General features: G+C 38.4%; 1 protein-coding gene across 2 annotated transcripts in view; it reads right to left on the minus strand.

Annotated features, from left to right (window-relative positions):
* The window catches only part of eIF3a (eukaryotic translation initiation factor 3 subunit a), a 399,865-nt gene that overhangs the window by 201,417 nt on the left and 175,769 nt on the right, over positions 1-22,679 (minus strand). For both annotated transcript variants that reach the window (XM_090385008.1, XM_090385009.1), the window contains 2 exons: positions 11,609-11,746; positions 5,899-6,108 (listed from right to left, as the gene is read on the minus strand). In XM_090385008.1, the coding sequence (XP_090241134.1) occupies positions 5,899-6,108; positions 11,609-11,746 (348 nt within the window). The remainder of the gene's footprint in view (positions 1-5,898; positions 6,109-11,608; positions 11,747-22,679) is intronic.

Below are 22,679 nucleotides of genomic sequence, written 5' to 3' on the forward strand. Positions count from 1 at the left end.
AGGGGGAGGGATCTGCTATTTACGTCTCAGATCGACTAACTCAGCCACGGAGTGAAAAAAGTCCATAAAAGTTCCTTGCATTATCATCAACAGGATTCGAGCCTGGGCCTTTTCCATCCAGTGTGGGGAGGACGATGATGATACCACTGTGCTACCACAGAAACTAAACTTGATATAATTAAGAAAACAGAATAGGGTGTAAGCAGGAGTGTATTAATGGCAGAATATAACATTGGATCAATGACGTTTATGTGCAGATAAAAAATTTTTCATGTGCAGATAATAAAATTGCATTCTTAATCTCTCTGCTTCTTATTTAGCCGCATTATTTCTGCATTAAACATATTAAAAATAAAACTTTCTAGACAACGGAAAAATTTAATAACGGCAACTTGAATCCCCGGAGGTGCCGTTATTCTGAAAGTCTACTGTATATGTCCCTAAATTCTTGAAAACAACTTGTTTTCTTATATAGCACTGTTTATAATTCAAATAAACATAATAAATCTTCAAATTAAATCTTGACTACTATCTATAAACTAGAGCCCTGAGAAAATATAAAGAATATTCTCAGTTTTGATGCTATTTTTACCTCATTTTTCCTTCTTTTTAAGAGATACCTTAAGTGTAATATATGAAGTGACTTTATACTGTGTTACAAACCTTGTAACAACATGAAACCTGATTCCTATTACCACTGAGGGAATATTTAATATGCATTTTTCCTCCTTTTACTTGTTGACCATCTCTGTAGCAACCCACATCTTAATTTTCTACTCTCTCTCTCTCTCTCTCTCTCTCTCTCTCTCTCTCTCTCTCTCTCTCTCTCTCTGTCTGTCTGTCTGTCTGTCTGTATTTTGTGCCTTAAACATTGCACTCTGCTAATCTGCTCCTCTTTCAAATGTAAGTTACAACTATTCATAGCTACCTCTTTTTAACATCCCAGCACGTAATAATGACCACGTAGTCAGTCCTGGCTCATTTTCCATAAACCTAATGCAATTTTACATTCTTTATGACAACTTTTAAAAATGAACAAATTCTCTACAACAAATTACCCAAAATTTATACAATACCACTTTTTTTTTTTTTTTTTTTTTTTTTTTAATAATAATATTTGCATATCAAAATGAGAGCACCAATTTATAGAAGATAATGATGACTTTGCAGCATTATCACGAGAGATTTCTCACTAGTGTAAATTAACTTTGCCTAGAAGTTCATTTTGTTATACAGTATTGACTATATATGAATTATGGTAGAAGAAGGAAATCGACTTGGATTTCTCTGGAGTGGGAAAAAGGGTTGTGTTTCCAGTTTGGTCTGCTCCTTTGTCTCTGGCTGAAAGTGATGGATCCACATCTCATCCATTACCATGCAAGGGAATTTGCTGGATCTACTTGAAAATGATGCAAATGTTCACTTGACTTGAAAACTATTGCAGAGTTGATCTGCTCTCAACTTTTTGATCCATCATGCTGACACCTATCTCATAGCATGTTCAGATAAGATGCTAGCAATGTACTGAATTGTCACTTTTCTTTTTTTTTTTTTATGTGACCCCAAACAAGAGAGGTATTAGAACCTATAGTACTTAGTACCATGCTTAGGTTGGAGGTTGAAAAGACGAAAGAAGATATTTGTTGACATTGGACTTTAACTTCTGTAGATTGTAATTTTCAGAAAATATGTATGAAGGAAGGTTGTTCCAGAAAACGGCAGTTGAATGAATAAATGAGGAAGATGAAAAGTTGGTTCTGTGGGTTTGAAGTTGGACAGTAAATGGATGTTGACTGGTAGCAGCAAGTGTTAGGACTGTTTTGAAAGAGAGAGCAGGAATTATAGAAGCCAATTCAGAAGAACAGTGCCCATGGAAGTATCTGTAGAAAAGGCATGCAGCAGAAACAGTACATCTATGAGAAAGCGAATGGAGAGACTCTGTTAGAGATGAATCATTAATTAACCTAACTGCCCTCTTCTGAATGGAATCAAGAAGCCTGAGAGGGTATTGGGGGCACCACCCCAGATGTGGGAACAATATTCCATGGCAGGGCAGATTTGGGATTTATACAGAGTGAGCAACTGTTTGGAAGAAAAGTATCGCCGAGAGCGAAAGAGAAAACCAAGTTTTTTAGATGTAGAGGAAGTAATGTGCTTGTGCCAAGAGAGATTAGAAGTCAGGGTAATCCCCAAAAGAGATATATCATTTTGCCTAGAAATCGGAGTGTCACTAAAGATAAGCATAGGAGCAGAAGAATCCTTTTTTGCGAGAGATAAGACAAGACTGAGTTTTAGAAGGGTTGAAATCAACTAAGTTGTCTTTGCCCAACTGGAGAATTACCTGAAGATCGGCATTTAAGGAATTGGTAGCAGATTTTCGAGAAGTTGAAGCTGATTGAGCAGGACAAGGTTTCTCAAAATGGAAAGTGGAATGCAATGTGCTATCATCGGCAAAACTATGGATAGGATTTCCAGTCAACGGAAGAAGGTCATTAATATACAAGAGGAAAAGAGTGGGGGAAAGAACTGAACCTTGGGGGACACTGGTATTAGTGGAGAAGGAGAAGTTAGAAGACAGAGAGCCAACCATCACCCTCAGTGAGCGATCAGAGAGAAAACTGGATAACCAATTACTAAAAACAGTTGGCAAACCATAAGATGGAAGCTTGTTTAGAAGACCTTTAGGCCAAACACGACCGAAAGCCTTTGAGATGTCAAGAGCAACTACTTGGGTTTCACCAAACCTTTCCATTGAATTAGTTCATAAATGGGTAACATAAGCCAGAATATCACCAGTAGATCAACACTGACGGAATCCATACTAGGAATCGTTGATCAGACGAAAGGTTTCTAGGTAGTTTAAGACTTGGCGGTTAATTGATTTCTCCATTACTTTGGAAAGAGTAGAAGTAATTGCAATGGGACGATAACTGGATGGGAGGGATTTGTCACCCTTTTTAGGAACTGGCTGGATATGAGCAAATTTCCAAGCAGAAGGAAAAACACCTTTGGAATAAGAAAGTGAAAAAAAAAAAAAAAAAAAAGCGGCAAAAATAGGAGTAAGTTCAGGAGCACAGGTTTTGAGAACAAGTGGACAAATACCATCAGGACCTGGAGCTTTCTTAGCATTAAGATTCATCAAAATCCTTCTGATATCCTTTTGACGGAAGACCACAGGAGGCATGGAATGGAGCATGTTGGGAATGGTAGGAGGTGTTTTACCAAGATCATTAATACATGAGCTGGAAGAAAAATGGGATGCTAGCAGGTCAGCATGCCTTATCCTTGGCTGAAGTGACAACAGAACCATCTGGTTTGGACAGAGGTGGGAGCAGAGATGGGCAAAAGTTGCGGCCAATAGCTTTGGCAAGAGACCAGAATGCTTGGCTACCATTAGGGCAAGAAGCAAGTTTTCTACTCTTAGCCTATTCAAACTCTAGTTTGGACTGATTAATAACTGCTTTAAAATTGTCGCGAGCTTTGGTGTAGGCAGAAAATGAAACTGAAGAATTAGAAACAAGCCAATTATGATATGCAACATTCTTCTCTTGAACAGCCGTAGCACATTTATTGGAAAACCAAGGTTTAGATAAAGGAAGAGATTTTAAAATGGAATGTGGGATAAAGGATTCCATTCCTGCAAGAATAATTTTACTGACACAATCTGAGCAAACGTTGACATCAGAAGTTTTGAAACAGTAATCAGACCAAGGAAAAGAAGAAAAGAAGTCTCGCAGATCATCCCATTTTGCATTCTTGTAATGCCAAACAACACGAGGTTGGGAATAGCCATGAGATAAAGGTTCCATTGGAGAAGACACAATCACCAAGTTGTGATCTGAAGTGCCTAAAGGACCTCTCACTTCGACTGTGTACTTAGAAGGGTTGTTTGTGAGAAAAAGATCAAGCGTATTGGCTGTATGATTAGGATTGTCCGGTATTCTTGTAGGTTAATGAACAATTTGTGCTAGGTCATTAGTAATTGCAAAAGCCTCAGCATCTCGACCTGCTGGGTCGATGTGATAGAAAACGGAAGCCAGCTGGAGTTGTGAACATTAAAATCATGAAGGAAAATTACCTCACACTGTTAGGAAAGTTGGACTGGAGAAAGTCAAGTTGCAAAGAGAGGAAATCAAAGAGCTCCAAGTGATTAGTGGAGTTGGGAGAACGGTAGAGACAACAGATGAATTTAACACAATGAGGTAGAGAGATTTTAAGCCAGAGAAGATCAAAGAGAGGAGATTCCAAATTGCCAGGTCTCTGACAGGGAATATCAGAACGGACATATGCACAAGTACCACCTTTGAGGCGAAAGGAATCATATAGCGAATAATTTGGGCATCTGAGATGAGCAGTAGTTGAATCAACCGATAACTGAGATTCTATCAGAAAAAGTACATGGGGTTTGGCAGACTGCAGGTGGAAATGGACATCGTTGAGATTAGAATTGAGACCACGTATATTTTTGAAATGAATTAGGAAGTCCTTGGGAGGTTTAGATCTTTTCGCAGATAAGCTTGCTCTATTAGTTTGACAATTCATGGTGTATTCAATAGTAAGAAAAAGTGGGTGGGACATGCTGTATGAAGTAATGAAATTTTTGGATATGGCATACACGTGGTAAGAATATACCCAGATCCTTGACATAACGTGGCCTCAACAACGCTCCCCGCATACACACTACTCTGATTCCCTCCAGTCACTATCTGGCAGAGTAGAGGTAGCAAGATTATACACTAGCTGATCCGGAAACTTCCTAGAGAGTTACCAATAGGTTCGGTCTGGTGTACCAACTAGCGGCCGGCCTGCGAACACCGTTTTAGAGCTGTACCCTTGAAATGTAAGGAATACTGGATCTCGCCACGATGTTTATCATAACCTTAAAAGTCATCAATCATACTGCATGGAAGAGATGGGGAAGGGTTGACTGGAACTTAGCTCTAGAGACTAAACATGTGTTCCACCACTTCAAGCCTCCAATAAGCAAAGTGGTGGTATTTCATCGGTTGATGAGAGTCATCTACCACTTGTCGATCACTCAGCACCAGAACATGAGCGATGGATGTTGCAGTTCTTCCACAGCACGGGTCACCTTCCAGACTCTCCCTCCCTAACTTTTTAAAATTCTGCTGCCCACTTCTTAACCATGGAATAGGATGGGAGATCCTCCCTAAGTGTTGTAACCAATTCTCGTGAAGTGCTTTTGGCATTAGTCCCTTTATTCCCAAACATTGGATGTCTCTGCACAGTGACTGATTTGGTACAAATTTCCTCATTCACACGACTTTGTTGGCTTCAAAACGCATATTTAAAAAATAAGCATTATTGAAATTGCATGAAACGTGGTGAGCTACTATTTGAAGTGTTATACATTAAGTACAGAAATTTTTAACACAGTACCACTACCCTTTCACATTCAAACCATGAACTTTTCAAATGTTCCTCATATGCTGTATTAGTAGAATTACATTAAATGTCCAAATATTTCTCTCTCGCTCTCATTTTTTTCCCTCTCTGATTTTGTGAACTATCAATAATGTGCCTTCAATAGTAATGACCATTTTTCTTGTTCCTCTGAGGATTGCTACAAAGGGCCTTCAATGGTCTTTGCTACATTATTTTTTTAACTGCTTTGCACTTGAAGATATAAAAGTATGCACATCACCAAGTAACATTAACCCTTTGATTTTTTTAATACATTTTCACCAACAACAACAACATGCAGCCTCATGTAACAATCAAAAACCTAACTACAGAAAATTATTTCCCCTCATAACACAGAATCTGCACATGGTGTAGGTAGGTTGTAATTTTTAATTTGAAAGGACCATTTGATTACATAAAATTTTCCCACTGAAAAATCTTAACTGTAATTCAGCCAAACAATCAGCTACTTACCTCTTCTTCCATTCCTTCAAATATCCTAGCACCTATTTCTGTTTTCTTTAACTGTTCTATTTTCTCCATTACAACTTTTTTCCTTAACTCATTTTGTTCTCTAAGTATACGCTGTTTAGCCCTCTCTTCAGACTCACGTTGTATACGTTCATTTTCAGCCTCACGCAACTTCTGTTGCTTTTCTTCTCTTAATTTTCTCTCCTCTTCTTCCTAATAAGAGAAACCATAAGGATAATTTATATTTCTAATTTATGAAGAACATTTCATCTAAGCTACAAAAATAACAACTATTTTAAAATCAAAACTAATATTCTAAACAATATAACCTTCAAATAATAAAATTACTTTATACTGAAATATTCTATCAACAAAATTACACAGTGACATTCCATTAGGAAGGACAGGTGCAAAAAAAAAAAAAAAAACTCTGAAGAAACCGTATTTTCTTCTTAACAGTTAAACATGATGTTCAACATGATGAACAATATTATTTTCCTGTACCATGTAATATCACAACCACACAAAAAAAATGAAAACCTACTTCCTTTCCCTGACTGCAAATTACAAAGAAAAGCACACAATATATGTCCCTAAATTCTCAAAAACAATACTTGTTTTCTCATATGGCACTGTTTATATTCAAACAAACATAATAAATCTTTAAATTAAATCTTTACTACTATAAGCTAGAAAGCCTAATAAAATATAAAGAATACAAAATACGGGGGGGGGGGGGGAATCCCATATCTTTGTTGTTATTATTATTATTAGCCATATGGTGTATGGAAGCCTGAGGCTTATGTTGCAAAAAAAAAAAAAAAATTCCGAATTACCCCAAGAGAGAAAACAAGAGTCAGAAGTAGAAGGGAATCACTAAGAAATAGAAGAATGATGATATCCAGCTCAGGACCCTGTGTGTGCCAAGCCCATACCAGATGTGAGCACCCGCATAGTTATAAAAAAAAAAAAAAAAAAAACTGTAAAATCCATTATATTTTTAAAAAACTCTTCATTCTGCAGTCCGAAAATTTAAAAAAAAACAATTTGGCATTCCAATCATATTTCTCTTCAAGAATCCAAAGGGTGGAATTTCTCTTTCCCACTGCCTATTCATTATAGTATTATCTCACAAGTAAATGGTGTAACTTGAGCAAACTGCTCAGGAAAATTACAGCTATGTGATCGATTTCATATTGCCTGTGTGAGCCAATGACCAGATTACATCATCGCAGAAAATAAGGAAACCATTGGCATTTAGTTTAATAAATGCCACTTCAAGCCAGAAGCATTTCAATCAGGTCACCTTACAGGTGGCTGATTTTCAGACACTGAGTTTCAGAACTGAAGTCTTTCTTGATAAGAGTATCCTTTTAGAGTGTCCCTGACTAACCTTCTTAAGCTCCACAGCACCTAAGTAAGAATAAAAATTACAAATTTACTTTTCTCAAACAGATGACAACATTAGAGGCACCATTAATTAGGAGACTAGCATTCTCACAGCTTATTGATCAGCACATCCCTCATACACATTCCATTAAAAACTACTTCATTCTATTATCAATAACCTCATTCCACAATTCCACTATGTCTCTTCCCTTATTTCCATTTAAAGCAACCTAGCTAAATGTGTGTTAATATAAATGAGGTTTCATTTTTCATATTTCAGTCCACCCTCCCTGAATGTACCCCTTTACCACAACGTTCATATCACTTTATTGGGTGACTTTTCAATGCTAGAGAGGCAATAAGAGAATGCAATACTCTTGGATCTGATTATTAGCAATGACTCATCATACATTAGGAATATTCAAACAAAGAAACTAGGTGGCACTGATCGTAATATATTGACATGAGATATACTCAAAGATACAACCACTGTCAAAGCTAAGGGGAAAGGATTTTGCTTTCATAAAGATGACAACAGCATAGAGTTATCTTGGACAGTTTTTAAATTTCTTCCAGTGGCACAAACTGGTGATGTTACAAACCGCAAACTCCACATGGGATTCTAAAAAAGGCTACTAACCTTTTTATACTAAATAAGACATACAGTTCAAGGTTTAGGCCTAAATAGGGGTCAGGTGAACAGATGAGATTAGTGACACAGAAGAAAAATGTATGGGATGAATATAAACTAGCAGAGGACATGGATTCTTGCAGTAAGTACAAACTAACCTAACCTGCAATCAGGTCAATAAGGGGGTTAGGAAAGATAGGCAGGTTATGAGAGGCCCTTGGCAAAGAAAGCAAAGTAGCAAAGGGGATAGCACACTAGATAGTGTTATGTATGTGAATATTTTTACACCAATGATGTGAACAGCAAACTAATGATGATGCTGTTTAGGTTTTTCAAAGAACTAAAATATTTTGCATCTACATTCACATGTGAATGTTTTTACACTGATGAGCCAAAACATTATAACCACCTACATAATATGATGTTAGTCATCCACGTGCAGCCAAAACAGCTCGTACCCGTGAGGCATAGATGCTACAAGATTTCTAAATGTGTCTTGTGGTATCTGGTACCAGCATGTAACCAGTAGATCCTTTAACTCCTGTAAGGTCCGTGGTTGATACGCTGCAAATCGGAGTTTCTATTCCAATACAAACCACTGATGCTCGATGGAACTGATGTCTGGGGAATTTGGTGACCAGGGATATACCTGGAAGTCTTCCTCATATTCCGCGGTCCAGTCTCAAACAATCTGGGCGGTGTGCCATGGCACATTATCCTGCTGAAAGTTGGCACCACCAGAGGGGAAGACCATTTCAGTGTACCTGGTCAGCAATGATGTTTAGGTAGGTTGTAGACATCAAAGTGACCGGCAAATGGATGACTGAACCCAGGGTATCCCAGAGGCCAGGGCAATACCTGGAAGTCTTCCTCATGTTCTGCGATCCAGTCTTAAACAATCCAGGAAGTTTGCCATGGCACATTATCCTACAGAAAGATGGCACCACCAGAGGGGGAAGACCGTTGCCATGAAAGCGTGAACCTGGTCAGCAATAATGTTTAGGTAGGTTGTAGACAGAGTGCCCACACATGGATGACTGAACCCAGGGTATCGCAGCAGAACATCGCCCAAAGCATGACACTGCCACCACTGACATGTTTTCGTCCCATGATGCATCCAGGCGCCATCACTTCTCCGGGTAAACGATGCATAATTATTGTTGATGCTGTTTAGGTTGCTGAAAAAAAAACTAAAAATATTTTGCATTTACATTCACATATGAATGTTTTTACACCGATGAGCCAAAACATTATGATCACCTATCTAATATGATTTTGGTCCTCCACGTGCAGCCAAAACAGCTACCCAGTGAGGAATGGATGCTACAAGTGTATCTGTGGTATCTGGTACCAACATGTAACCAGCAGATCCTTTAACTCCTGTAAGGTCCGTGGTTGGTTGATACGCCAAAAATCGGAGTTGCTGTTAAAACACAAACCACAGATGCTCGATGGGACTGATGTCTGGGGAATTTGGAGGCCAGGGCAATACGTAGAAGTCTTCCTCAGTTCTGGGATCCAGTCTCGAACAATCTGGGCAGTGTGCCACGGCACATTATCCTGCTGAAAGATGGCACCGCCAGAGGGGAAAACCGTTGCCATGAAAGATTGCACCTGGTCAGCAATGATGTTTAGGTAGGTTGTATACGTGAGAGTGCCCAGCACATGGATGACTAGACCCAGGGTTTCCCAGCAGAATATTGCCCAAACAATGACACTGTCACCACTGGCTTGTTTTCGTTCCATGGTGCATCCAGGCGCCATCACTTCCCCAGGTAAACAACGCACACATACCTAGCCTTCCACAAGGTGCGACAAGAAACACGATTCATTGGACCAGACGACCTTCTTCCAACCACTCAAGGTCCAGTTTCGATGATCGCATGCCCATTGTAGGCACTGTCGCCGATGAACCATGGTTAGCATGGGCACTTGGAGTGGCCTGCGGCTACACAACCCCATTTTCAGCAGGGTTCAATATACTGTGTGTTGTGACTCATTACTCACATCACCAGCATTTCAATTATCGGTGAGTTGCACCACAGTCATCCTTCTGTTGCCACATACTATTCAGGAGAGCCTTTGCTCACCTTGATCATCGATGAGCCATGGTCGTCCAACACCTCGCCGGCAGTTTGTGTGTTTTCCCTCCTCGGACCACTTTCGGTAGGTACTAACCAAGGCTGATAGTGAGCACCCCACCAGCTGTGCCATTTCAGATATGCTCTGACCTAATCGTCTGGCCATTACAATTTTACCTTTGTCAAACTCACGTAAGTCCGCTGACTTTCCCACCTGAAGAACAAGAGTAACACTGATTAACAGAGCTCAGTATCAACTGTTATTTATACTGTGTCCCGACCTGTGTACGCACTGTAGTTCACCTGCAGTTCCTTCGATATGCATAACAACTCACTGATCATAATGTTTTGGCTCATCAGTGTATGTATGGGAACACCAGAAGTACACCTAGTTAGAACTGTGAGCTAAATTATTTCGTTATAACTGAGAACAAAGTGGCAGAAAAATTGGTGTAGCTAAAAGTAAATAATGCATCTGGGAAAGATCAAAGGGAAACATAAATAACTACAAAACTGTTAGCTTGACTTCTATTATAGATAATATATAATGCAGTTACTAGCTAGAGAGGTAATGGAGGATCATATAAATGAATGCAGTTATACAGAAATCACAGAATAGATGCATTACGGGAAGATTTTGTCTGACGAAGCTGACTGGCTACTAAAATGTAGTAACAAAATAAATGGATGAAATAATAATTTTGCCATCATATTTAGATGATGGCAAATCTTTTTAAATGCTTCCACAAAAAAGACTGCTGTACAAATTGGAGCAGTGTGGCATTAAGGGAATTTTACTGTTGTGGATAAAGGGATAGGCTGTGTGGCAAAAGACAAAGTGGTTATTAACAGCACTACTCTTCATGGACTAATGTTATTAGTGAAGTTCCCCAGAGTTCCAGGCCTTTATTGGTTTCAGTATTTATTAATAACGAAGACAAAGTTTAATGTCATAATCTGCAGATGAAATAAGTTTGGAAACATGGTTAATGACAGTTCTTGGCATATGCTACTGCAAAAGACTCACTTTTGTTTAAAAGTGAGTCTTATTGCAGAAAAATCGCTGAAAGGCAGAAATCACCTTTTAAGGGTACGGAAGGTGATATTGTTGTACATATTGGCAATTTAAAACAATGATATTAAAAATAAGAGATCTCAAGCTTACTTAATAAATAGAGGACATATATTGGAAAATAATGTGCCTTAAGAATAAAATTTGAAAGTGCCTGCAATTTTGTCCAGACACAAAAGGAGGAAGTAGGTTGAAAGCCCTGGCAATTAAATTGGCTATGAAGAGAATGTGCAAAGCTCATGGGGTAGAAGGCACCAAAGGTGCAGAGTACTACAGTAATTCCTCCATAACTTGCAAAATTAAAGTTAACTGTAGTCACATCATTTGTTTTCCCACATTGAAATAATTACACGTAATATCATTCCAACACCATAAAAAAAATAGTTTTTTCACGGCAGAGCCGACTAAGATTTATATATATGAATACTACACGAAAAAAAAAAAAAAAACAACCTGGATACAGCAATGGTAGGCTAATATATAAATATTAATATTTAAACAAAAACAAATGTCATTCAATCAAAAAAACAATTATATTACTTTCTGATAATTGAGGTTCTCAAGCATTTCCTTCCTTTCTTCAATAATTTTCTGCCTTTCAAGAATACGGTTATGCTCTTTTTTAGCTGTTATCCTATATGCTGCCACAATTTGCTCACGAAGTTCATTCCTTTCCACCTGAAAGAAAGGTCATATTTAAACTTTACTTCATTATGTTTATAAAATATGGAAGGGCGCGTGTGCGCACACACACACACACAAACCCCTTACATCCTTTTTCTTAATGCCTTAATTTTTAATTAAAAATTAAGTAGTAGTAGTGGCATGTGATGCAAGAAAGCAAGTTTATGAGCTTATGCAGCATTGGCCAAAAAAAAAAAGTAAAACATGAAATAAAGTCTATATTCCCATTTCCATATACAACAAAATCTACATAACAAATCTGTATAGAGTACCTACCACCACCCATAACATAAGTTTAATTTTTGAGAAATTTCTAAGGCATTCATAAGTCTGTTCATTTTTCAAGCATAAGGAATTTGAGGTGTGGTCAAATACATTCAAATAAGAAATTCTGGATAGGCTAAACATTCCGGATACCATTTTTTTTCTCTCTTAAAGCACACGAATTAGATTTAATAGTTACTATCAGCAGTGAACATACATTCATTAAATGAAGTATACCAAGTACTTCTACGTAGTAACTCATAGAAAAGTCTTACTCACAGAGTAGACTGTAAAATTTTATCATTTCAGGAATGGGGCATACCACTGGTGAAAAAAGAACATGGCCGAATATTAAATGACTGCCTTTATTATTATTGAAATATACAGAATGCAGCTCTCTTACTCTAAAAACGAGCAAATAAAAAATAATTATGGTAGGACTACTGTTTTTCCCATTACCCAAAAATTCTATATATTACAAAGAAGCCTAAATAAATAAAAGCAGCAATAATCATGATTCTTGCTCTATCTGAAATAGAGGGAGCTTAGAGATAATGCACATGGTGTACTGCACTTTATGTACAAAATTTCACTATTTTAATAAATTTTATAAATACATAAAAAACATGTGTCAGGGAACTAACTATACATCCACTGATGGACAAAAATAACAGGAATGTTATTTCCTACATGACATAAAAAAATAGGAGGTATTTTAAAGTCCACATGCACTATAAATTAAAAATATCACTGAAAACATATATCTTTATTGCAACACAGAGATCACAGAGATACATAGTTAAATAATAGTGCAGTTGCAGCTGCCCATCATGGCACAGTGGCCAGGGGTTAACAACAACATATAATAAAGACAAAGTTGCTGAATAAAACAAAAATAAATAAGAGTAAAATAATAATAATAATACCATGAACTCATGGTAACTTGTAATTAAGATATACTTAATGATGCCACTTTTAACTTAATAGTTGGCTGCAGTCCAGAAATGATGTAATTACACTAACTTGTACGTACGTTAACTTCTTTCACAACTTAAGGCTATAGCCCTAAATTAGCATTGTAAAATTGAGTATACTAAACATTGAGTGTACAGACCATTATTTACGAAATACATAAGATAAGATAAGAGTATACACTGAATTGCATACTTACATACATTGAATTGAGTAAGAGAATACATTGATGGGACTCCGGTTATAATAGTTGTGGCATTGGCAACCCACTACAGAGTATTCTATGTTCTATATTGTCGATCATGATTAAACTTATTGATGTAGACATCTAGATCCTGGATGTGTAATAACTCTGCTGAGGAAGGAACTGATCCGACAGGTGAAGGGGTTTTTCAAGAGGGCACAGCTGTGGAGTTGCTCACAGAGATCCTCCATGCACAGTTATCCCAGAAGGAGGGAGATGAGATGAGACCAGTCATGAGCTTAACCCTAATGACCAGTCTCCTTTCATCAATGAGCCAAGTGAGCCTTGGGATATTGAGTGTTTTGGCCATAGTGGTGGTTCAGAGCTGGGGAGATAGGCTGAACTTGTGGTAAGCCCACTTGAGGAGCCAGTACTTGGAGGATTTCGTTTGGTTTTTTTTTTTTTTTTTTTTAAGGAGCATTAGCAACTAAGGCCCTATTGCTCCGGGAATATGCAGTGGTCATTTCCTGACCTTTCCGCATCCTCCGTATTTGGTGGTGACGGGCATACTTGGAGGAGAACACTGATTTCGTGGTAGAGGGAGATGCAGCATAGATAAGCTGGGGAGAAACAATTGTTGAAATGTATCTGACCATGGTGAATTTGTCTGTTACATGTTGCAGATGCTGCTTACATACCCATTTCAGTCTAGCAGCTTTTGTGAGAAGCATATCTACATGTTGGCTGAACAGAATTGTTGGGTCAACTCTGATCCCTAGGTCACTATGATTTTGAACAATTGAGATGGAAGCTCCATTGAGGACTGGTTGGTTTTTGTTGGGTATTGTTTTAGCAAGAAAGCCATGGTTTCTGACTACCCAGGATTGATGCGTGGACAACAATACTTGAGGAAGGTACATATTGAAGGTACAGTTAGCCCTTCTGAGATTTGGTGAGGATATTGGTTTGCCTTAATTGGCAAAAGTATCTTTAGGTCATCAGCATATACCAGAGTATTCAACTCTTGGATAACCAGTAGAGCAATTAGGGTGGTGAAGAGGAGGCCAAATAGTACTGCCCCTTGCAGGACTTCAACCGAGATTACTTTGCAGTATTGGGAGTTATCTACAGATAGTAGTAGTGGCATGTGTATGAGCTTATGCAGCATCAGCAAGAAAAAAAAAAAAAAAAAACACCATTCCCTCCAAATGCCTGTCCAGTTCCTCCTTAAATTTATTCAACCTATCAACTTCCACAATGACGGATGGAAGTTTGTCCCAGCAATTAACCACACGCTGGCTAAAGGCAAATTTCCGCACATCTATTCTACATCTGTCTTTTCTTCATTTGAATTTATGCCCCCTTAGATTCGTAATCTGAACAAGTGGAAGGATCTCATCAGAATTCAGCGTGCTCAACACAGTCAAGGCCTTCTATACCTCAATCAGATCACTGCGCAGGTGCCTAGTCTCCAGCCACTGCAATTTGCAGAACTTAAGCCTCTCTTGGTAAGAGGATCCCTTCATTTAGATTTACTTCACTGTAGTAAATCTACATTAAATGTAGATTTACTTCACGCTCAAGTAAATCTACATCCTTCCTAAAATGAGGCCTCCAGACCTGTATGCAGTACTCAAGCCGTGGCCTGACCATTGCCTTATACAGAGGGATAATCACCTCCGTTTCCCTGCTAGCAAAATTCCTATATATCATTGACATTTTATCCATTGTAGCAACTGTACCCTTAATACCATTCTGCTCCAATTTGTACAATAGTCTTTCATGCACAACAGTGTCAAAAGCTTTCCTGAAACTCAAACAGATGAATATCAAAATTATTTTTTGCATCCAGTTCCTTTATAACCACATCATAATATCCTATCAAATTTGTCAGACAAGACTTTCCCTTAACAAACCCATGCTGTGTCTAAATTATTGCTGCAGTCTTGTCTAGATGATCCTGCAATGCATCTTTAACCAGTGACTCCATTATTTTACCCGGAACAGAAGTTAAACTAACTGGTCTGTAATTACTCGTGTCACCCTTCGATCCCCCTTTGTGAACTGGGGATACATCTGCACATCTCCAGTCTGTGAACTGCCCCTGAGTCCAAGGATGCTCTCATAATTATGGCCAAGGGTTTGCTTAGTTGCTTTGCTGCCTCCTTTAATATAACTGGATAGACCCCGTCCACCCCAGGTGCTTTTCTTATGTTTAACTTCAACAATTTCTCCTCCACTTTGCTCTCAGTTATTACAAAATCATTAGGTATCCTGCTACAATTTGATAACCTTCTGCCATTTCCAAACCTTAATAACTCCTCGTGTGTGAATATAGATGCAAAATACTCATTCAGTTTGTTTGCTATCTGGGCAGGATCATCAACAGTCGATCCATCCGCATCCATATCAAGTGGACCAATCAGATTCATCCCCTTCCTTTTAGAGTTTATATAAGTAAAAAAATCCTTGCTGTTTTTCTTAGCATCTTTTGCCAAGGATTTCTCGTAATCTGTCTTCGCCTGCCTAACCTCCTTTGTGACTAGCTTATATCTGTCAGGCTTCCGAGTCTATTATATCTGCATAATTGAATAGTTTTACTATTCAATTATGCAGATATAATAGACAAATATCTGCATAATTGAATAGTTTTACTATTCAATTATGTAGTAGAGATGTGAGGAAACCTAAGATGTCACCCCTATCTGATAGTGATTCTCTAGTAGCTTTAGGAGAGATGGCATGTGCACGGCATTGAATGGAGACTATGTCTACATAGGTGGCTGCTAGTTCTGCTCTATTCTCAAAGGCTGTGAGGATTCTGTTGGTGGTTTCTAGAAGACTGGTCACAGTTGATCTGTGTGGAAGTGCATAGCAAATGTGTAAGGTTGTTTGGCAGGATCTGCTTGGTGATGACTGGCAGCAGTACTTTTTTGTAGCAGCTTCAATAGGCAGAATGAATTTGAGATCAGCTTCATCACTGGTGTTTCACCAGTGATGTAGCTGATTTCAAATTTTTGGCCGTGGCTTGACAAGGTATTCCTTGCATTGGCATAGGAAGCAGCAGTTTCAGAGCACTGAGTTAAAAATATGCAATATAGCTTGTAGGATGTAAGGACTTAGGCTCTTAAACATAAATTGCAGGATCTCATCAGGTACAGTAGTAGAAGTTGCTGGTAGTAAGTTTATGGCACTAATCATATTAGTATGATGGTTAGCAGATTAGAGTTGAAGTCAGATGTTGATAGCTGGGGCTGATCATTTTAATTAACATTAGTGGTAAACCTGGTGATGTAATGAAGCCAGCTTTGGGAATTGAATTGTGGGGAAACCTGGAGGGGTATCTTTATACAGAACTTTCGCGGTGCGTATGGTCCTATCGAGGTAAAATTTGATCGCTTTGTATTTCTAGCAGTTAAACTTGGCTCAAGCTCACTCTTGAGAAGGCAATTTTCTCCATATTGTTCTGAGACTGCTTCCACAATTTGTGCAGGTGTTGATTAAGGTCGAAGCACTTCTTCAGGTCACAGGACCATCATACTTTAGAGTGTAGAGAGATTGTGATCTTTCTTGTGGCCATATAGCCAATACAGTTGATAAGCAGGGTGACATCTAGCTCAACATCGCATGACTCAAGGATTGAGTAAGGGATAAGCGAGGCTGCCTGAATGCACCTCGGTATGTCCAGGAATGCTGGGCTGACATGGTTTTGGTTGGCCGATTGAGAAAATGGCAATTGGACGATGGTTTAAATAGCATCAAGAGTGGGTCATGGTCAGAGTTTGAGCATTATCTCTGGGGTTTGGTCGATAGTGCAGAGTACAGAAGCTAGGATTAGGTCAAGTTGATTGGACCCACAAGTTGGGAGTTTGCTGACAAGGCAGAGGTCTGGGGTACAAAGGTGAAAAGGGAACTGCTGCTGCTGCTTTAGGTAGTCAAGTTGAGGAGGCAGACTGAAGTCGCCGAATACGACGTTGACATTAGTAGATTGAATTTGGTCCAGGATCCAATTAGCTCCTTCAAGGATGAGGTCTTGAGATAGTGATGGGGAAAAACTACAACTACTTGGAGTATGGTAGATTGGTTCTTGAATATCACAGAGATGGCTTTAAAATCTTGATTCACTTCAAATACTAGAGATCAGCATAAAAGGGTTTGCTTTTAAAAGTTGGTGGTACACCGTCCTCTCCTGTTATCTCTTGATGTAAAGGAGGAACCATATCCTGCTGGGACAGTAATTGCAATACATTCCTGGTTGATTTCTACCACGTTTCTATGATGCAGAGAAGATCCAAGTGTCCAGGTAGAAGTAACTCTAAGGTGTCGGTTTTATTTCTAATGCCATTACCTCTCTCTGGCACTTAAAATTAATGGTGTGCAATATTTCTAATTCTAAAACTTCTTTTGATCAAATGTAAATTAATTTTCTCAGCCAAGGCATTAAATAAAAGTTGTTTAATTTTTATTCCAGCTTTATAGTAGGACAATTTGGAATCCTACCTATTCAGGAGGCAATGTGTGATTAATGAAATGGTTAGTGTATATTGCAAATCAAGCAATTTTCAATCTTTCCAAACCTCCAATTTCTCAAAAACTTGAGATCTTGAACAGTTCCAAATAAAAGGCTGGCATACAAAATTTTTTCAAAGAATCAGTCATCATTCAACAGAGCAATTATGTGAACAATTATTCAAGTTTATATGAGGAATTCAATAATATGAAAAAAGATTGCTTCCTTTGTCGCCTTTTGTCCATCAAAATCTACGAGGATTTTCATTAAATTCTCTCACTGCAATTCTTTTCTTATTAAGCCTCAACTTGATTGTGACAATTTAAGATTCAAAAATTCGATGATGCAGAAGCATCTGCCTTGCCCCACAAAAGGAGCTGCTATTGCTAACAAGTTAGAATTTTTTTTTAAATTTGACAAAGAAAACTTTAATAGGATAATTTACTTCCTTTAAAAGCCACAGCAGGTACACTGCTTGCCTTTTGAATCACTTGTGAATACTCTTCTGTCAGGATTCTTAATAGATGTTTTGCATCATGGTTTTTTTTTTTTTTTTTTTCAGATGTGTGGTGCATTTACAGTGTTTCCCATTCTAAAATGCAAAACTATTGCTTTAATGCTATTGCTAAAATGCAACACTATAGGTCTTAAGTGAGAGACCTATCTCAACCTCAAGTCTTCAAAAAATTGTACAAAAATAGATGTTTTTTACTCCATGCCCACAAAAGTATACTACCAAAATTTCTACTCTCCACTACACAACTACAAAAAGATCTATGCTTACTTGTATAGGTTAATTTCTGAAAAAAAAAATAAATAAATAAAATCATCATGTTTGGCAATCTATCAACCTATGCAATTTTCTTAGTCATCCATGCTGCATTTGATACAGCCTCCATTTGGCCTTAGTTATATTTAAACTTATTTTCACATATCCACACAATTGTTAGCTTTCGTGAGAATTATGCTATGACACAGATTCCAATACATTCCATTTAATAACAAGGTCATCTTCTCTAAACCACTGATAGATGTCTCTCAAAGTATAATCTCTCTCTCTCTCTCTCTCTCTCTCTCTCTCTCTCTCTCTCTCTCTCTCTCTCTCTCACCTTCAAAAATCAGGACACCTTTTCATTTGCAGATAATACCATCTGCACCACTCAATCTTTCATGCAAAACAAGTGAAAGGCAAGTTTACTAGATAAAAGTAAATTTACTAGATGACAAGTTAGTGCAAAGTTCGACTAGTAAATTTCCCGTAGTCTGAGGCTTCAGCACAAAACCATTTTTAGTACTTTACTATCCCATACTGTTTGGTATCTCTCATACTGTAGAGTAAAACTTGATAACTGAATGTCACTCATTGTATCACCAGGGTGCCTACCCATCCCAATGAGAGACTTTGATTTTATTTGATTTTGATTTTACTGGTACAAAAACAACTGTGGTTATATTGCACTGAAAAAAAGTTAAAATACAAAAAACGATAGATTAAAAAGGTTATCTCAAATTATTATACCCAATGAGAGGCCAGCACGATTCAAAACGGTGCCGTCCAGATGGTGGTATCCGCTTAGAATATGTAACATTAGTCTTCTCTACTGAGGAAGCATTAGTTATTTGAGGCAACGAAATAGCAGGAAACACATTGTGAAGGCATTCAGAATATGAGATGTAACAAAAATGATGCTTTTTCGCTTACCTCAGTGTTTTACTAGGAACTAAATGATTCTTTGCAGTAACTTGTTCATCTAGTAAATTTTGCGTGTCTGAGGCTTTAAGACTCAGACTATGGGATATTCACACGGTGCACGTTCTAGACGAAGACCTTAAAACCTTTTTAGATTTTTTTCATACCATATCATATTAAAATACAGTCACATGATTAAGGCATTCAGAATATGAGATGTAACAAAAATGATGCTTTTTCGCTTACCTCAGTGTTTTACTAGGAACTAAATGATTCTTTGCAGTAACTTGTTCATCTAGTAAATTTTGCGTGTCTGAGGCTTTAAGACTCAGACTATGGGATATTCACACGATGCACGTTCTAGACGAAGACCTTAAAACCTTTTTAGATTTTTTTTCATACCATATCATATTAAAATACAGTCACATGATTAACCGGTACAGTATATATCTAAATTTTAATTTAAACATTTTCTGTATGGTATGGTACCGTACATTTATTACTGAAACAAAAGATACTTGGCTATACTCTGATTGCCAGATCATATTTTAGACAATTTTTCTATATTAGCAAGGTCATGTGCACTTCCTTCAGAAATAATAGAGTTCAGATATTTTTGCACTATCTGCAATGACATTCATAAATATAATAGGTCCTTGTATTTGGGATATAGGGTTTAAAATATTCTTCTGTTCCTTCCAATAAAGTGTGCAGTCCAGTAGGATATGTTTCTTTATCAAATCAATATTGCATATAGTGCATCATGGTGCATTTTTACCTGTGAGTAAGGTATGTTTGTCCTATTCGCAGTCTAATATAATTTCATGTCTATCACCAAGAGCTGGAATGCCACAAAGATGGTTGCTTTCTGATTTGGATTAGTTGATTTAATGTGGTTGGTTCCAAATGTTCTGCCATTTTAATCAGCATATCTGTTGTATATGAATTTTGTGATCTTGACGAGATACTTTTTCATGACTGCCACTATGTGGCACAGGATGTTTTTCAGCCTTATTAGCAACATTCTCTTCTCCACTACCAGAATTAACCATCAAAACTTAGATAGAAACCTGTGACGAATTTAGGATCTTGGTGAATTTTACTTAATGAGTGAGTGAGTGATTTTGGTTTTTATGGTGCAATGCCATGATGTGCAAGTCCAATATTTAAATATACTCAAACAGTTTACTTACAAATACCTTATATCAATATGTACAATAGCTAAAAAAAACAATTAAATTTAGATAAAAACAGAATCAGGTAAAAATATATACAATGCATATAAAAAACACATTTATACAGGGTGTGTCAAAAATATTGGTACAAACGTTTAGGGGAGGTAGGTAACATCTAAAGGAATGTGAATCGCATAGGAACCCATAACCGGAAATGTCACCGTAAGTCGGTAGACAGCACTGTTCGTCAGTTCGCAAGAGGAAAAATTTCTGGTTTACTCATTCAAGCAGTAGTCGCTGCACAAAAAGCATGTATCGATATACAAATTGTGAGCCGGCAGACATGCACCTGATGTATGGATTAGCAGAGGGCAATGGACGAGCCGCTCAACGAATTTATGGAGAACGCTTCCCAGACAGACATGTACCGGCCCACTGTTGGTTTGTACATTTGCATCAAAATTTGTACGATTATGGGTCATTTAGAGGTAACAGGAGTAGTGCGGGCAGACCACGTTCGACGCAAACTCCCACCATGGAGGTATTGAATGCCGTCCAGAATAATCCTACTACCAGCACACACTGTTGCCTCTGCCTTAGGAGTGTCTCGTTGCGGTGTACAGCATGTCTGGCACGACGATTCCTTACACCCCTTTCATCTTTTAAGGGTTCAGTTACTGCTCCCCCAAGATCATCCTGCACGTGTGGCTTTTGCGCAGTGGTTTCTCCAAGAAAGCGTTCAAAACTTGAATTTTCCAGCCTATGTTTTGTTCACGGATGAGGCTTATTTTACTCGGGAAGGCTTATTCAATCAGCACAATGCTCAGGTATAGGCTCACGACAACCCACACAGTGTGCGCCACCATGCGGCACAACATCGGTTCGGGAAAAATGTGTAGGCAGGTATGGTCGGCGACTGCCTAGTCAGCCCATACCTGTTACAATCCCGCATGAACTCCGCTAAATATCGGATCTTTCTTGAACAAGTTCTACCAGGGTTACTTGATGATGTTCCAGCAAATGTGAGACGCAACATTTGGTTTCAACGTGACGGGGCACCTGCCCATTATGGAAGGTGGGTTCGTGACCATTTGAACAGGCGTTTTGGGCATCGATGGATTGGCCGTGGTGGACCCGTTGCCTGGCCCCCACGCTCACCTGATTTATCAAGCCTTGATTTCTTTCTGTGGGGGGGCCTCAAATCTATCGTGTATGAATTGCCTGGGGAGACGGAAATGGATCTCGTGGCGAGACTCCTCTGCGCTACTGCTACTGTGAAAGAAACTCCAGGTGTGTTCGACCGTGTCCGCCAATCCATGCTGCATTGGTGTCACGCATGCATCGCGTCTCATGGTGGAACCTTCGAGCATCTGTTGTAACATCATGAAATGCATCCATCTCGTACTCCGTTGTTAATATTATGTCAAATAAATGTTTGCCACTAATTACTCTCTTGTGTCATTTCTGCTTCTTGTGCCTCTGCTACTACTTTCCTGTGATGTTTCCGATTATGAGTTCCTATGCGATTCACATTCCGTTAGATGTTACCTACCTCCCCTAAACGTTTGTACCAATATTTTGAGACACCCTGTATACATGTTTGTTATTTGGTTTTTAGGAGCATTAGCAACTAAGGCCATATTGCACCGGGATATGCGGTGGTCATTCCCTGACCTTTCCGCATCCTGCGTATTTGGTGGTGATGGGCTCGGACCCCAGTCAATCAAGAAGCGTGTGCTACGCACTGCTGCTCCTTCCCACCTGGCTACGGAGGCGCCCCCTGTATACATAAAATTTAAAAACTGTCGTAAAATCTGACTGAACGTATAAGGCTCAGTCAGATGGTTAAAAGCACTAAAACATACATGGTATGAATTTAAAAATCCAGGATGCACAATAACGATGTTTCACAGTTAAAATGAAGTCACAATGCTCTCACACAGAAGGGTCATTAGCCCTCAGCAGAAAAGTGTGTGACAGATGACTGTTTCCTGTGCAGAGCCAAGCTAGAACAACTTCCTCTTTATGGTCTCTGTTCAGACAAGGCAGCAAATGTTCGATTACAGGCTTAATCTTGTATAACTTATTTTCAGCCTGCCCATGCCAAGAGTGTTACCACTGGAAAACCAGTT

The sequence above is a fragment of the Mastigoproctus giganteus genome, chromosome 11 (genome assembly GCF_048544385.1).
Source record: "Mastigoproctus giganteus isolate SK-2022 chromosome 11, ASM4854438v1, whole genome shotgun sequence".
NCBI lineage: Eukaryota > Metazoa > Arthropoda > Arachnida > Uropygi > Thelyphonidae > Mastigoproctus > Mastigoproctus giganteus.